The 17,440-nt window shown below is 37.2% G+C and overlaps 1 protein-coding gene and 1 pseudogene across 10 annotated transcripts in view; both read left to right on the top strand.

Annotated features, from left to right (window-relative positions):
* The window catches only part of DENND4C (DENN domain containing 4C), a 127,943-nt gene that overhangs the window by 87,554 nt on the left and 22,949 nt on the right, over positions 1 to 17,440 (top strand). For 6 of the 10 annotated variants that reach the window (XM_051857424.3, XM_089317616.1, XM_070052797.2 and 3 more), the window contains 8 exons: positions 872 to 1,016; positions 1,275 to 1,421; positions 7,170 to 7,292; positions 8,145 to 8,291; positions 10,750 to 11,918; positions 15,323 to 15,500; positions 16,474 to 16,583; positions 16,878 to 17,053. In XM_051857424.3, the coding sequence (XP_051713384.3) occupies positions 872 to 1,016; positions 1,275 to 1,421; positions 7,170 to 7,292; positions 8,145 to 8,291; positions 10,750 to 11,918; positions 15,323 to 15,500; positions 16,474 to 16,583; positions 16,878 to 17,053 (2,195 nt within the window). The remainder of the gene's footprint in view (positions 1 to 871; positions 1,017 to 1,274; positions 1,422 to 7,169; positions 7,293 to 8,144; positions 8,292 to 10,749; positions 11,919 to 15,322; positions 15,501 to 16,473; positions 16,584 to 16,877; positions 17,054 to 17,440) is intronic. The other 4 variants (XM_002708081.6, XM_089317629.1, XM_089317631.1 and 1 more) reach the window with 1 other exon arrangement.
* Positions 5,772 to 5,872, top strand: LOC127485315 (small nucleolar RNA U13; annotated as a pseudogene).

The following is a 17,440-nucleotide window of genomic DNA, read 5'->3' on the forward strand; positions in this document are numbered from 1 at the left end:
TTATAAGATCATTTGGTAGTTACTATTTTTTTAAGATTTAATTATTTGAAAGACAGAGAATTATAAAGAGGAGAGACAGAAAAAGGTCTTCTGTCTGCTAATTCACTCCCCCAGTGGCCACAAACATCCAAGTCTGGGCCAGGCTAAAGCCAGGAGCCAGGAATTCCATCCAGGTCTTTAATATGAGTGGCAGGAGCCCAAGTACTTGGGCGGGCCATCCTCCACTGCCTTCCCAGGTATATGGCAGGAACTGAATTGGAAGCAGGGTAGTTTGGACTTGCACTGGAACTCCTCTTGGGATACCAGCATTGCAAACAGAGCCTATCCTGCTGGGCCATAATGCTGGCTTTATTTTTTAAAGATTTCATTTATTGATATTTAAGATTTAAGAGGCAGAGAAAGAGTCAGAGACAGAAATCTTCCATCCACTGGTTTACTCCCCAGATGCTTGCAACAGCCAGGGCTGGGCTTGACCAGGCCAAAGCCATGAGCCAGGAACTCAGTCCAGGTCTCCCATGTGGATGGCAGAGACCCAAGTGCTTAAGCCATCTCCTGCTGCCTTCTAGGGTGTACATTAGCAAGAAGCCGGAATTGGAAGTGGAGGTGAGATTCAAACATAGGTGCCTACCTTGTTTCTTTTTGACAATACTCATTCTAACAGGTGTATGTTGATAGCTCATTGTGATTTTAGTTTGCATTTCTCTGATGATTTGTGATGTTGAGCATTTTTTCATATACCTTTTAGCTGGTATAATTCTTTGTGTGTCTTATTTGTGTATATCCACACAAACACACACATACACACATATGTAGGTATTTTTAAAATAAAATATTAACATTGAACATTATGTTTACATTTATTTTGCTTTAGGTTGTTTTGGAGAGCCCGTGGCCTAGCAGTACCCGCAGTGGTATCTTCTTGTGGACAAAGATACGGAATGTGGTACGTGGTTTGGCACAATTTAGGCAACCACTAAAAAAGACTGTGCAAAAGTCTGAGATCTCTTCAATATCAGGTAATACATGTGATTGGAAAGATACCTTTTTGCAGAACCATAAAGTTTATGAATTTCTAATTATATGAAGTAGGAAACTTACTCTGGTTCTTATTTTCATATATCGGTAAAGACAGAGGTTGCATTTGTTTTTTTGGTTTTTTTTTTGTCAGACATTTAGAAAGTGTTTGGTAACTGTAAAGAACTGTGGGTCCTTAATGTTTAGTTTTAGAGATTACCAGTGCATGAGTTATTGAACTGCATTGTGCTTATCTCTAGTTCCTCAGAATGCCACAGGTGGAAGTGATGGGGACACGGTGAGCCATGGTAGCGTGGATAGTTCTAATGATGCTAACAGTGGGGAGCACACAGTCTTCGTCAGAGACTTAATCAGGCTTGATTCCATTGATAATCACTCTAGCACAGGTACTAAAATCTGGATTTTACTAACCCTTCACTTAATCTCATGTTAAGTCTTTCCTTTTTTTCTTGAGTTTGTGCAATATAAATACTTTAAAAATATTGTATATAAATAAGAGAAGAAAAGAAATTATACCTCTGTAGGTTACATCTCTTTATTTCCTATGGTATAAAATTAAATTCAGATTGTTATACACAGTGCTGTAGCCTATTTCTTTGAATTTGTTCGTCATTAATTTGTGAAAGCATGTGCTGTAATAGGAATAATTGTGAGGTAATGAACTTGAACATTAGTGACAATTTGGAAATATGTTTTTTATGAAATGGAAAATACATCTTCAATCTTTGAACTTGTGAATATTAAAGAGGGCAGAAAGTAAATTATACATCATGAGAAAGATATTTTGTTTACTTGAAATGACATTTTTTTAAATTTAAGAAGCTAACTGAAGCTACCTGTATGTCTGTAGCCATGGACATAACCTCTGTCCTCTGAAGTTAGAAATAAGTATAATTAAAGTAGCACATTGGGCAGATAGATGTGTGTTGCATATCCTCCTTCTTGTGTTTTTTTGTTGTTGTTGCTGTTGTGGTTGTGGTTGCTGTTAATATCTCAAGCCTTCCTTTGAAAAGAATTCTGAGTCTTAATTCCTGTGCTTCTTCTGATGAACTTGTCTCAGTGACTGAAGTTTCCTTTTCTCTGCTCTTTGTTGCTCTGCTTTTGCTCTGTGCTGTTTCTTGGTGCTGCATTTGTCCTTGGCTGTCATGGTGTGGGGTGCACACAGACTTGTTTGACGTGGAGCTATGGATACACGTGTGCATTAATTCTACCTTTGAATGTTAACTACTTCAGGTAATTCCCCATTTATTAGGTTGCATTTTGCTGACAAGCAAGGGTGGGGGAAAGACCTATGTTGTATTTTAAGTACTGCAAGTTGAAAACAATTTTCATTTTCTTGGCTTTTCTCCTTCAGATACATGTAATTATATAAACACTCTAATGAAAAGTCTTCAAAAAATATCTTATGGCATTTGTTAACTTATTTCTAAATATATTATGCCTTGCTAAAAATTCTTGTTTTAAGCTTGGTTTATAGTATCTGTATGGCAAGTGATATGCTGTAGCATAGATATCACTATGGCAATTACTATGGACATTAAAGAATTGTTCCAGCTCTTGAGGTAGTTGCTGCTTTTCAGAATTGGTCTGCTGAATTGTAGTGCTAAACCTACCATCCTATAAGTACAGGGGCATGAGTAAATCATTGAAAGTCACATAAGCCTATTGGTCACAATCTTGTTTGTAATTAACTTTCCTAATTTACAGTCCTGATTGTGAATTAACAGGTAGGAATTCTTGACTTTCATGTTAAAGCTACCTTTTTTATTTGTTCTTAAACTTTTTCCTAATACTTGTAGAAGAAATGGGCTTCTTGTGTATGTTAATAAACACTCTTCCTCTTATTCCTTTAGAGTTTTTAGCTTGTTTAATTATAAAGATAATTTAGCCCTTTAATGAGGAAAAAAAAGTCTCCCATTAATCTGGACAACTGGTATAAAGATTCTTCTTCAACTTTTGGATCCCTTTTGCATATATTTCTTTTTAGCTGCATTTTAGATAACTTCATCCCAGATACTGAGTTTACAGTGATTGTGCACCTACATAGGACTTCTAGTGATGTAATTTGATACTTTTGGAGGTTTCCATCCTAGATGCTTATTTAAATTGTTCATTTTATTAACTGTTATCTCATGGAATCTTTTCACTTGGTGCCTGATACTGAGTCACTTGGGGCATATCCAGGTATAATCAATTTACTGCATTTTCAGTCTAGTGTCCATCTTAACGTACCATATTACATTACTAGGCCAATCAAAAAGCAGCTGAAGTTAGTAGTTAGTCAATCTAAATAGTAGAATTTAAAGAAGTTTTAACTCTTTTGTTACATATTAAACCCAAAAATCTGAGTGGCAGTGTAGTAAGTGGTAGCAAGTAGAAGAATTACATATTTTGTTTTTTTTTTTTGACATGTTAATACTGATTTTGTAGTAACTGACCTTATTTTTCATTTTAAATTATGGAACTTTAAAGCTTAAACTTTTAGAAAACTTTATTTTGAAATAATTTCAAATTTAAAGAAAAAAGAATAATACAGAATATCCCAAATGTCTTTTTTTTCTTGATTCACGCTTTTTTTAGTCACATTTGCTTATTTTCACTCTAAACACATACACATATTATTTATTTTCCCTAAATCATCTGAGCAGGTTATTTACATTTTACACTTTAACCTTTGAATATGTCAGTGATGTTTTCTAATATATAACCAAATTCAGGAAACTAGTGATCTGTTGTTTTATTTCTTTACTCTATATTCAGTTGTCCTAATGTCCTTTGTGGTACTTTAACCCCCTACCTTTAGTCCCTTTCAGCCTGGCACAGTTTCTCAATTTTTGTTTAGCTTTCATGGCCCTGAACTTTTTGAAGAATTCATTTTAGTTATGTAGTGGAATATCCCTCAATTCAAATTTGTCTGATATTTCCTTATGATCAGATTAGGGATATGCAAGGTGGCTTCAAAAAGTTCCTGGAGGGGCTGACGCTGGAACATAATGGTCAAGCTGCCACTTGTGACACTGGCATCCTATATGGGCAACTGTTCGTGCCCTGGCTGCTCCACTGGTGATCCAGCTCCCTGCTGATGTGCCTGGGAAAGCAGTGGAAGATGGCCCAAGTGCTTGGGCCCCTGCCCCAATGTGAGAGACCCAGATGGAGTTCCTGGCTCTTAGCTTTGGCCTGACTCAAGCCCTGGCTATTGCAGATATCTGTGGAGTGAACCAGTGGATGGAGGATTGATCTCTGTCTCTCTTTCTCTCTCTCTGTAACTCTGTCTCTTAGTCCCATTTTTAAATGCTTTGAAGCTTCCTCATACTGCAATGACTTATGTTCTTCTGTGATATCCTAGACAAATACAATGTGTTTCTGCTTCAGTGCTCTTAATTTTGATCACCTGGTCTCAGTGTTGTCTGGTTTCTTTCTACATAATTAACTGTTTTCCCCTCTGTCAGGGACTACTCTGAGACCTTGGGATGATATTCTTTTCTTTATACTTCCCTTCTTAAATGTACCAGTATGATTTTTGCCAGCTCTCAGTCTTAATTGGGAGAAAATGGAGGAATATCCTTTCTCCATTTTTCATTTGTTAATCATCAGTATGGTTATCCTATTTTATTCAGTGGTTTATAATCCATTACTGTCCTTAATCAATCCTCAAATCATCCCAATGTTGGCTGGTGGGATCTCTTATAAGCTAGTTCCTATTTGTTTGAGGCATGCCCTGATCATATTTTTGAGCTCTTTCTGACGCAACAGAATGTTCCTAGCTCATTGTTTTTTATCCTCTGCCTGAGCTTTGGAATTAACCATTTCTTCAAGGATCACAGAAAGGGAAATAGACTTTAAAAGCCAAGTTCTGGGCTTTTAGGTATGCTCATTGCTACCAAAGTGTTGCTGCTTCTAAACTTTTCTTACCATAAAAAAATTGTGTGTTTGTACGTATTTTATTTTTTTTAAAGATTTATTTATTTATTGAAAGTCAGAGTTACACAGAGAGAGGAGAGGCAGAAAAAGAGGTCTTCCATCTGCTGGTTCACTCCCTAATTGGCCGCAACAGCCGGAGCTGTGCTGATCCAGAGCCAGGAGCATCCTCTGGGTCTGCCACACAGGTGCAGGGCCCAAGGACTTGGGCCATCTTCTACTGCTTTCCCAGGCCATAGCAGAGAGCTAGATCGGAAGTGGAGCAGCCAGGTCTCAAACTGGTGCCCATGTGGGATGCCAACGATTTTCAGTCCAGGGCGTTAACCCGCTGCACCACAGCACCAGCATCTGTACATATTTTAGAAATATCTATAATTCCAAATCATCACTACAATGTTTTAGCCTTCCACAATCCATTTTTTTTTTTTTTTTTTTGACAGGCAGAGTGGATAGTGAGAGAGAGAGAGACAGAGAGAAAGGTCTTCCTTTTGCCGTTGGTTCACCCTCCAATGGCCGCCGCGGCCGGCGCGCTGCGGCTGGCGCACCGCACTGATCGGATGGCAGGAGCCAGGAGCCAGGTGCTTTTCCTGGTCTCCCCATGGGGTGCAGGGCCCAAGCACCTGGGCCATCCTCCACTGCACTCCCTGGCCACAGTAGAGGGCTGGCCTGGAAGAGGGGCAACCGGGACAGAATCCGGCGCCCCAACCGGGACTAGAACCCCGTGTGCTGGTGCCGCTAGGCGGAGGATTAGCCTAGTGAGCCGCGGCGCCGGCTCCACAATCCATTTTCAAAAATTTAGGGTCCTTTGTGGTTCATAGATCCTTTTGTGGTGGTTCATAAGTGTGATGATTGAGTTTTCACGCCAATGTGTAAGTTGTGCCTCCCTCAAATCTTGTTATATAGCATTACCATATTCACCAATATCATTATATTTACTTATTTGCTCAGTCCTTTAGTATACATACAATAATTTTAGAATTGGCACACTCATTCCACTATGAGAGAAAAAAAAAACCTATCCAGGCTTAGGATATATACTCAAAATAACGTGTTCAAAAGTTACTTGGATTGATCCTCCCCTGCCCTTTCAGTGTGGTTATGTTATTCATAGGAAATGCAGTTGGTTTTATTTGTTTCTGTTTGTAGTTTTAGGACCATATCACCCTCTTTTTTTGGTTGATTTAATTTTTTGAATATGTAGAAATATATTGTATCTCAAAACCAAAAATAATATAATAATCCATACTTAGGGAAATGTCCTTCCTGTTTATTCCTTCTGTCCTATTTTCTTCAACCCCTTGTAGGCAACCATTTGTATAATTTTCTGATTATCATCCCTCATTTTTGCAGGAGTAAGCAGATATGTATGTCTTTTTTTGTTTCTTTTAAAGATTTATTTATTTATTTGAAAGTCAGAGTTACACACAGAGAGAGAGGTTTTCTATCTGCTGGTTCACTCCCCAATTGGCCACAACAGTTGGAGCTGCACTGATCTGAAGCCAGGAGCCAGGTGCCTCTTCCCGGTCTCCCACGCGGGTGGAGGGGCCTAAGGACCTGGGCCATCTTCTACTGCTTTCCCAGGCACATTAGCAGAGAACTGGATTGGAAGGGTATCATTCGGGACTCGAACTGGCACCCTTATGAGATGCCAGCACAGCAGACAGCGACTTTACTTGCTGTGCCACAGCGCCGGCCCTGATATATATGTCTTTGATTCAGTATTCTTTCCTTTATAAAATATAGACATTTTCCAATATGAGCCTTTTCAGAACATCTTATCCAAATCTCTTTAATTACAGACAAGGAAATTAGGGCTCATCATTAAGGATTACGTAAAAATTTGAAAATGTATACTGGTATTTACTATTTTATGTTCCTGTTTCTATTGTTCTTTCTCATTATCAGTAGTTTTAAAATATTCTTAATAGTTTGTGAGCTGTCTTTTCTTCTTCTTCTATAAGTTTAATTGTAGATGAGTGGAATTTTCTACTGATTAAAAAATTTTTTTTATTTATATGGAAGACACAGAGAGACAGAGAGCTCCCTTCTGCTTGTTTAATCCCCAGAGCCTACAATGGACTGTGCATTGAGCTGGAAACTCACTCCAGGTCTCCCATGAGAGTGGCAGGAATCCAATTATTTGAGCCATCATTACTGTGATTATTATAAATAAGTATATAAAAATATTTAAACATAAGCCTACATTTTTTTAACAGGTGGTCAGTCTGACCAAGGCTACGGGTCTAAGGATGAACTTATAAAGGATGATGTAAAAATTCATGTGCCTGAAGTAAAAGTAACAAGAGAGCTGATAACTAAGACAAAAGTGCAAACAGAAGGTTAAGTATAGATATTTTTGAGTTTTCTTTAGAAAAATGTGTATATTAATTAAAAGTTTGTTATTATTTGGTGATAATTTTCAGAAATGCAAGGTCTGGATAGTAAGATACCATGTGCTATTATATATTGTAGATTTTGGTAGTCTGTGAATTTTAGAATTTAAGAGATCTTTAGAGAGTATATAGGTAAAGTCCTTAATTTTTCAGGGAAGTGTGACCTATTGAGGTATTCAGTTATGAAACTCATAAAAATAATTTGTGAAAGAACGAAGACTAAACTGAATCATTAAAATTATATTCCAGTGTCTCTTTTATTCTAAAATGCTCTTTCATTGGAAGTTCTTCAAATATCTAAGTGGGTATTTTCCATTGGAATATTAAAAAATTGTAAACTTTTCCTGATTTTTATAGGACTCATTAAGGTTGACATGATTTATTGTTGGAACATGGAGGAATATTTTGGTTTATGGTAATAAGATGTTCTTCCTATTATCTTACATAAAACCACACAAAAGTATATTTTCTCTGATGATGTTACTGATTTTATATTCCAGAGTTAAGCAGAAGCAGTCAAGTTATGGGAAGTAGAACTGAAGGCCAGCCTTTTAATTGATTCACTGAAGAATTCTTGTTAGGATTATTAAGTGCTAAAATAAAACATTTATTTTAGTACATACTGATGACATTTATGGCATAAAGTAAACCAGACACAATAAACCAGTAATAAAATAGTTATGTGTTCACTCTGACTTGGAGAAAAAAATACATGCAATGTATGAAATCAATATATGGTTTCTATCCACTGGGAAAAATAAGAATAAAATAGGAGTAACTTCTAAATTTTTTTTCTAGAGGTGTGTGATACCTCTACTATTGTGGCAAAACATTCACAACCTAGTCCAGAACCTCAGAGTCCTACTGAGCCTCCTGCATGGGGAAATAGCATTGTGAAAGTTCCATCTGGTATATTTGATGTTCACAGCAGGAAAAGCAGCACTGGTGAGTTGTTACATGTTGACTATTAAGTATTTAAAATATGCTTATAGATATGTATGTTTTTGAAAATATTGGCCGGTACCATGGCTCACTTAGCTAATCCTCCGCCTACGGCGCCGGCACCCCAGGTTCTAGTCCCAGTTGGGGTGCCGGATTCTGTCCGGGTTGCTCCTCTTCCAGTCCAGCTCTCCTCTGTGGCCTGGGAGTGCAGTGGAGGATGGCCTGAGTCCTTGGGCCCTGCACCTGCATGGGAGATCAGGAGAAGCACCTGGCTCCTAGCTTCAGATCAGCGCAGTGCGCCGGCCACAACACATCGGCTGTAGTGGCCACTTGGGGGGTGAACCAACGGAAAAAGGAAGACCTTTCTCTCTGTCTCTCTTTCTCCCTCTCACTTTCTAACTCTGCCTGTCCAAAAAAAAAGGATATATATATATATATACATACATATATATATACACATATATATATATATATATATATATGAGAGAGACAGAGGGACAGAGAGAGAACGAGTGCACTTTCATCTATCGGCTCACTCACCAAACTGCCCACACCAATTAGGACTGGGCTGGGCAAGACTGATGCTGGGACCTGGGAACTCATTCCAGGTCTCCCACATGGGTGGCAAGAACCCAACCACTTGAGCTGTTACCACTGCCTCCTAAAATCTGCATTAACAGGAAACGAATCAAGAGCCAGAGATGAGTTTCAAGCTCAGATACTCTGTTATGGAATATGAACATCTTAACTGCTAACCCAAATGTTTTTATTCATCTTAATTCTTAATTAAATCTTGATCTAATAAGACTTTTACCAGTAAGAAAGAAAGAGGAAGTAATTAGGCTTTTAACAGTGTATGACATTCATTTTAAAATTGAATATACTTTGTCACCAAATTCTTAGATACAATGAGAGCCAGTGATATTTGTTTCTCAAATATTGGTAACAGTTTTTGAAGCAGGTGTAAATTTTGAAGTTGTAAATTGGTTAACTTCCCCTAAAAGCTTTAAAAATATCTCTTTAAATTTTTATTATTAGTTCTGATTGATATGCTTATGATTCTTAGTACTAGTTTGAAAGAGTAAAAAAAGCACTGAAATCAATTTGGAAGAATACAGAAAGATCACTTTTATCACCCAAAGCTCCCAAATCATTATGCTTCTAAAGGAAAAAAAAATGATAATCCTAAATATGAGTGTGCTTTAAAATGTTTGTGGAAAATTGAGTTAAAAGATAAGTTTCTCTTGGTGAAATAAACTTTTTCCATACACAGTTTTTTCATGGTACATATTTTCCTTGAACTCTTTGAAGTTTTATGAATGGTGGTGTCTCGACATTCTGGGATGCTATAACAAAATGCTGAGACTGGGTGGCTTATAAACAACAAATGTATTTCTTATTGTTCTGGAGGTTGGGAAGTCCACCACTAAGATTACAGTTGGTGGGTTGGGTAGAGGGCCTTGTTTCAGGTTCCAGACTGCCAACTTCTTATGTCTTCACTTGGTGGGAAAAAAGCAAGAGAGCTCTGTGAGATCTCTTTTATGAAGGCACTAATCCTATTCATGAGGGTCCAACTCTCATGAACAAATTATCTCAAAGATTCTACCTACTACCATCACATTTGGGGTTAGGATTTTAACACATGACATTTGGGAGTATACAAATATTTGATTGCTTGTTTCTCCCAAAGCTGGGGGAGGTTTGTAAGGCCACTCACATATTTTTAATATGCTTGATTAAAGAAGACTGATTTCTGTGAGGGCTGAGATCATGTTTGTTTAATTTGCTCTCATATCCCTGCCATCTCGTATGGTGGGTACTAGTAGACAATCAGATGCTTGTAAGAATGAAGATATCTGAAAATCTAAGATTTTACTAGCCTTCTTAGAATTTGCCAGTCCTGTGCATTCAGTTCCATGTTTTTTTGTTGTTGTTGTTGTTGTTTTGTTTTGTTTTGTTTTAATTTTGGAGCACTTGGGCTTTGACTATAGCAAATAAATAATTCTTCCATTATTAAAATTTTGTATTGTGGGGTTGGGACTGTGGTATAGAATGTTAGGTCTCCACTTCTGTTGCTAGCATCCCGTATAAGCGCCAGTTGAATTCAGCTGCTCTACTTCCAGTCCAGCTCCCTGCTAACATGCCTGGCACCCATATTGGATACTGGCACTGCAGGTGGCAGCTTAACCTGCTGCACTACAGTACCAGCCCCAGTTTTTTTTAATGAATATAAACACATCTGGAGGATAAAAATGTTATACATTAAAGTGTTATCTATGAGAGGCAGGCAGAGTTGAATATTCTTTTTAAATATACTTTTTCCCCTCTGTGTCTTTGTTATACCTTCTAAATTTTCTGACTCTTGGATTCTGAGCATGTGTCATTTTTATAATCATAAAAGCATACTTTTGTATGAAAGTTACATTGGAAAGTTGAATGTCATTTTTTTTGTCCCTTTTAGGTAGTCCATCAAATGTACTAATTTCTTCTCAAGATCCAGTTGAAGATACAGTCTTTGGTGAAATTCCTAATCTCAAGAAGGATGGCGATAGAGGAGAAAAAAGACAAAAGCATTTTTCAGAGAGGAGTTGCAGTTTTAGTTCCGAAAGTCGAGCAGGAATGTTACTTAAGAAGAACAGTTTGGATTTGAATTCAAGTGAAATGGCTATCATGTTGGGAGCAGATGCCAAGATTCTCACAGCAGCATTGACGTGTTCTAAGACTTCCCCACTACATAGCATAGGAAGCCATAACTTTGAGAATCATGGGGCTGATGCTAGGACTTATGTGTCTGAAAGCACTCAAAATTCTGAACACAGATCATCTCCTGTGCTAGAAATGCTTGAGGAAAGCCAGGAGCTCCTAGAGCCTGTGGTTGTGGTTGGTGATAATGTAGCTAAAACCAGTATGACAAAGGATACACATGGCAATCAACAAAGTGATAGAAAGAGTAACCAGTCCATAGATGCAGAAACAGGAGCTAAAGATCTAATGAATAAGAGAAATAGTTTGTATGGTGTTGCTAAAGCTGTTGAGAGAGAAGATGTGGAAACTGGACTAGATCCTTTGTCTCTTTTAGCCACTGAATGTACAGGAGAAACAACGCCTGATTCTGAAGATAAGATGTTTTCTCCAGTTATTGCACGTAATCTGGCTGATGAAATTGAAAGCTATATGAACCTAAAAAGTCCCCTGGGTAGTAAATCTTCTAGTATGGAATTACACGGAGAGGGAAACAAAGAGTCTAGCACTTCCACTGCTGCATTTATTCACCCACTAGAGAGGAGATCAAGTTTACCTTCAGATCATGGTTCACCAGCACAAGAAAATCCTGAAAGTGAAAAGAGCTCCCCTGCAGTGTCTAGGTCTAAAACTTTTACTGGGCGTTTGAAGCAACAAGCTTCTTTCAGAACTCACAAAGATCGTTCAACTTCTTTATCAGCATTGGTGCGTTCTTCACCACATGGCTCACTGGGTTCTGTAGTAAATTCTTTGTCAGGGCTCAAGCTGGATAACATACTCTCAGGGCCCAAGATAGATGTCCTAAAATCTGGTATGAAACAAGCAGCAACTGTAGCCAGTAAGATGTGGGTTGCTGTATCATCTGTCTACAGCTACTCAGATGATGAGGTAAGATTTTTTGTGTGTATTCTGTATGATACTAGAATGTTTGACCATGTATGTAGAAACAGGACATCAGGACCACTTTATAATTCAAGATTTTTTTTAATGTATTTGAAAGAGTGACAGAAGGAGAGTCAGAGCTTCCATCTACTGGTTCACTCTCCAAAAGGCTACAACAGCCAGAGTTGGGCCAGACTGAAGCCAGGAGCCTGGAACTCCATCTGGGTCTCCCACATGGCTGGCAGGGGTCCAAGGACTCAGGCCATCTTCTGGTGCTTTCTCTGGTGTCTTAGCAAGGGATCTGGATCAGAAATGGTACAGTCAGGACTCAAACCAACACTCAGGGATGCTGCCCTCACAGGTGGCAGCTTACCCCACTGCACCAAAATACCAACACCTGTATTTGACTTTTTAAGTGACTTTTACCTGTGTTATCTTCTTACCATGTGAAATCACTCTGTAGCTTAATCCATAGATTTCATAGTTATCTGGCAATTCAGTCCTTACAAAAAATATTGTTAATAGAGTTAATTTTGTGAAAATGGAATTGGGATACATTTTGCTTTTTATTTAAAGAATTGTATGACCGTATTTCAGAAAGTTCAGGGAAAATGTGATTAAATGATATGCTTATTCTGATACAAGACTTTATAGAAATGAATAATTTTTCCTACATATTTTTCTTGAACTATTTGAAGACTCTTTGTACTTGATTACTTTAATATAGTAGAAAAGATACCTGTGCTTTTATTGTAACAGTATGTCCTAGGTAATAGTCTAAGCTATATTGTCTATTTGCATATAAGTATGTACACACATATATATTTAATTTTCAAAGCAGCCTCATCAGGTAGTATTTTTATCATTTTATATAGATAAGAGATTAAATTCAGAGGAGCTAATTAGTTTCCTAAGATCACACAACTAGTGAGTGGCAGAACCAGAATTTGAAAGTGTAGAAATTGGGTCTGGAGTACATGCTTTTACCTTCTAAGCAATATTTTAGGAGAAGAGATTGAAAGAGGAGTATAATAAGAGAATCAGGTTGGGGACTATCCAGAAAAATCAGGTGATATCTAAGTTCAACTCTGAAGTATAAATTTCAATTTGAGGTTAGTCAGAGTGATAAGATAGTAGAAGTTTATATCTGAGAGAAGAGTATGAAAAAACATGGAAGCTACAAACATCAGGCCTTTTCAAAATAAGCAGTAAAGACAAGGGAAAAGAAATTGGACAGATAGGACTTAGATGCTATTCGAAGGAAAACTTTTTATAGGCAGAATAATGATTGAAATTAAAACACACCATAGGGGTTGGTGTTGTTGGTTGATGGGATAACACACTGTTTGAAATGCTGAAATTCTTTTTTTTTTTTTTAAGATTCATTTATTTATTTATTTGAAAGTCAGAGTTAGAGAGAGAGAAGGAGAGACAGAGGGAGAGAGAGGTAGGTCTTCCATCTGCTGGTTCACTCCCCAGTTGGCCACAATGACTGGAGCTGCACTGATCTGAAGCCAGGAGCCAGATGACCCAAGTGTTTGGGACCCCTGCTACCCTTGTGGGAGACCCAGATGAAGCTCCTAGCCCCTGGCTTCATCCTGGCCCAGCACTGACCTTTGTGGCCATGTGGAAGTGAACCAGCATTTGTTAGATCTCCTTATATTTTTTTCTTCTATCTTTGTAACTCTGCTTTTCAATTAAATAAATAAATCTTTTTTTAAGTATATTATTGGGTGTTATAAGACTTACATTTAAAGAGCTTGCAAGTTCATTGAGGAAAGGTAAAATAGCTTCAAAAGTGTCTTAAGCTGACATTAGGATAAAAAGAACTATTTTTTATTTGAAATTTTATCTCACTGCTTAAAAATTGCCAACTTTCTGCATGATTGGAATATATGAGAGTATAAATTCCAAGTAGTTGCAAGTCTTGTCTTTATTGCTATAGGCCTGACATCTTTGTAGTACCTGGCGAAAAGCAAATAGGATGTACTTCATAAGTATTTACAGATAGGGGAATGAATAAAAAATTGTATAAAATGTTCATAACTTTTACCCAGAATTTAAGGATAAAATTGCAAATATGTGTAAAAATAACTTCAAGGAACTCATCAGTGTAATTTATGTAAGATTTAAAACATTTTGAATGATTAATAGCAATAGGGGATTTACTAAATACATAATAGTACATCAGTAAAATGCATTAGTTTACACAGGTTTAAATGATGTAGAAGACTTAATGGAATTAAAATTACTTACTTGAGAAGTATTGGCTAAATACAGTATCCTAATTTGTAAACATTCATGATATGGCTATGTATGAATATTTTTAAGTGACTAAAAGGTTATATATCAAGATTTTGATTGTACTGACTTGGCATTACAAATTTTGTTTATTTCCTATTTTGCATATCTATTTTATTTTAAAATCATTTAACATGGTTTTATAAAAAGGAAGTCTCTTTCCTCTTTAAAGCAGAAAACAAAAAGGAAACTGATGATAAGTTTAAAGCTTCAGCAATCACTTATATTAAGGACTAGAGTGTTTAGAGCTTTATTTATGTTTATGACTTTAATATTGCTGTTTATTTTTCTGAGCTGTCGTATCCCTGGAATTCTCACACAAATCCTATTAGAAAAGACTCATGTAATTCATTTTTCAGATAATATGATTAAAAGTTCGAGAAGTTGAGTAATGTCTATAATGTCACATACATAATAAGTGATAGAAAGCTAAGGTCACAATCTAGCTATCTGACTCTGAAGCCCCTGTTCTGCTTGTGTTGGGATCCCTGGTTCCAGTGGAGACAGAGAGCTCCTAGAGTTTATTTATTTATTTATTATTAAAGATTGATTGATTTATTTGAAAGAGTTACAGTAAGAGAGAGAAAGACACAGAGATATCTTCTATCCACTGGTTCACTTCCTAGATGGCTGCAAAGATCAAAGCAAGAAATCAGGAGCTTTATCCTCCTCTCCCACATGGGTAGGAGGGGTCCAAACACTTGGGCCATCTTCTGCTTTTCCCAAGAGCTTTAGCAAGGAGCTAGATTGAAAATGGAGCACCCAGGACTCATACCAGTGCCCATGTGGGATGCTGGCGTCAAAGGCAGTGGCTTTACCCACTATACCACAACTCTGACCCCTCCTTTGTTCTGTAATAGTGACACACAACCATCAGACACACCTGGGGCACAACATCATCTTTCTGGTAGTCTTTAGGTCACTGCTTGAATTCTTACGGAAAAAGAAAGTTCCAAGCAGCAGTTGGAAGAGTTCATGATTTTGAAAAATGTAAAGATGATAATTTAAAGATTATAGAGGAGTTTAATTTGGAAAAGGATGGCATGAGAATATTTCCTTTGGAGAAGGTATTAGTTATGTGTGTTTGGTTTTATTCTTTTCCATTAAAGGAGGAAACTAGTAGAGATTACAGCTTCCCAGCTGGCCTAGAAGACCATATCTTGGGGGAGAATGTATCGCCTAACACCAGTATCTCAGGGTTGGTCCCCAGTGAACTTACCCAGAGCAACACAAGCCTTGGCAGTAGCAGCAGCAGTGGAGATATAGGAAAACTGTCTTATTTAACAGGTATGGGGAAGGATTGTCCTTTCTTTGTTTATTTAACTGAATGTCCATAGCTTCCTGCACTCCCCAGCAACAAGTACCATTTGTGTGATCCATGCATATTGTAGTCTTTCGTATATTTTTAGTTGTATATGTAAATAAATTATATCATTAATTTTCAAACTTTAGGCTATATCAGCATTTATTTATCCGATGTATTTAAACATATATGAAATTATCTAAACCTTAGGCTAAAAATTCTGAGACTGAATTTGTGGAATCAGGTCTTTGAAAATGTGTATTTTTTAACCACTCAGATGTATTTCAGATCTTGAGAATTCCTGGGCTATATTATTGAAACATCTTAACTCAGTGCTTTCTAAAATTCTTTTTTTTTTTTTTTTTTTAAGATTTATTTTATTTATTTGACAGGCAGAGTTACAGAGAGAGGTAGAGACAGAGGGAGAGGTCTTCCATCCACTGGTTTACCCCCCAGATGGCTGCAACGGCCGGAGCTGTGCCGATCCGCAGCTAGGAGCCAGGAGCTTCTTCCGGGTCTTCCACGTGGGTGCAGGGGTCCAAGGACTTGGGCCATCTTTTACTGTTATCCCAGGCCATAGCAGAGAGCTGGATCAGAAGAGGAGCAGCCGGGACTAGAACTGGCGCCCATATGGGATACCGGCGCTTCAGGCCAGGATGTTAACCCGCTGAGCCACAGCGCCTGCCCCTAAAATTCTAAATCTGTTCTTTTTCTCCAATTTTAAAAAAATGATGCAGATATTTTGAAAATTAGAATTCTGTAATGAGCAATCACATATCTTCTACCTAGATTTAATTAACTTTTGTTAACTATGCACAGACATACTTTTTTATATTGAACCATTTGAAAATAAATTGCAGATTTAGTAACACTTCACCCCTAAATACTTTAGCATGCATTGCCAAAGTGAAGGAATATTCTCCTGCATAATGTACTGTGATGCTCACTCCTCTTTAGGTGAAGTTCCCTTTCCAAGAAGCATAAAAGGGCAGGACTTTGAAAAATCAGACCATGGTTCTTCTCAAAATACCAGCATGTCTAGCATCTATCAGAATTGTGCAATGGAGGTAAAAGTTTTGTATTCTGTCCATGATAAAATAAAATTTTTAAATTTCAGAATAGAATTTCGCAGGGTTCCTTGATACCTTATGTACAAACTAATAAATCATTTTGTTGAATTTGCTTGATGTCTTATGTAATAGGGCAATGAACTAGTAGATTTATCTGTGAAGTGATAAAGTTGTTCATTCTAAATTTGAATAACAGAATAAATAAAATTTTTCATTTATCTGAAAAGAATAGCTTATTAGGATTCATTTGTACCATAGAAATTTTTGGTGTCTATGTTTTTCTGTTGTTAGGTTTTGATGTCCAGCTGTTCACAGTGTAGAGCTTGTGGAGCTTTAGTTTATGATGAAGAGATTATGGCTGGATGGACGGCAGATGATTCAAATTTAAACACAACATGCCCGTTCTGTAAAAGCAACTTCTTGCCTCTTCTCAAAATAGAATTTAAAGACTTGAGAGGCTCTGCAAGGTTAGTATTATACAAGCTCCCTCTATAGTAAGTGTCCCTTCAGAAAGCCTGACTCCCAGGTCAAGAGTGAAATACTCATGGTAGCTTCCAGGTTTGTGTCTTTCTCTCCTATTTTTTACCTTCAGTATTTGAGTTGAAAATATTAATAATGTAGGAGACTACTTTTTCCTTTTATTTAATATATGATTATCAATGCTAGCCAGTTCTTGGAGCTAAACTTTATTTTTTCAAAACTCTTTTAAGTTAGTTATTGTTTCAAACCTTCCTCCTTAGTGATCTTAATTACCTCTCCTATTGCTGCTCCTTTCTGGTACAGTGAAATAACCAAATTCTAGTAGTTAGAGAGGAGACTAACTGGTCTATAATTGGTCGTTAAGTAATTAAGAA

Source organism: Oryctolagus cuniculus, chromosome 1 (assembly GCF_051225735.1).
Source record: "Oryctolagus cuniculus isolate XC-2025 breed Fujian yellow rabbit chromosome 1, ASM5122573v1, whole genome shotgun sequence".
NCBI classification, from domain to species: Eukaryota; Metazoa; Chordata; class Mammalia; order Lagomorpha; family Leporidae; genus Oryctolagus; species Oryctolagus cuniculus.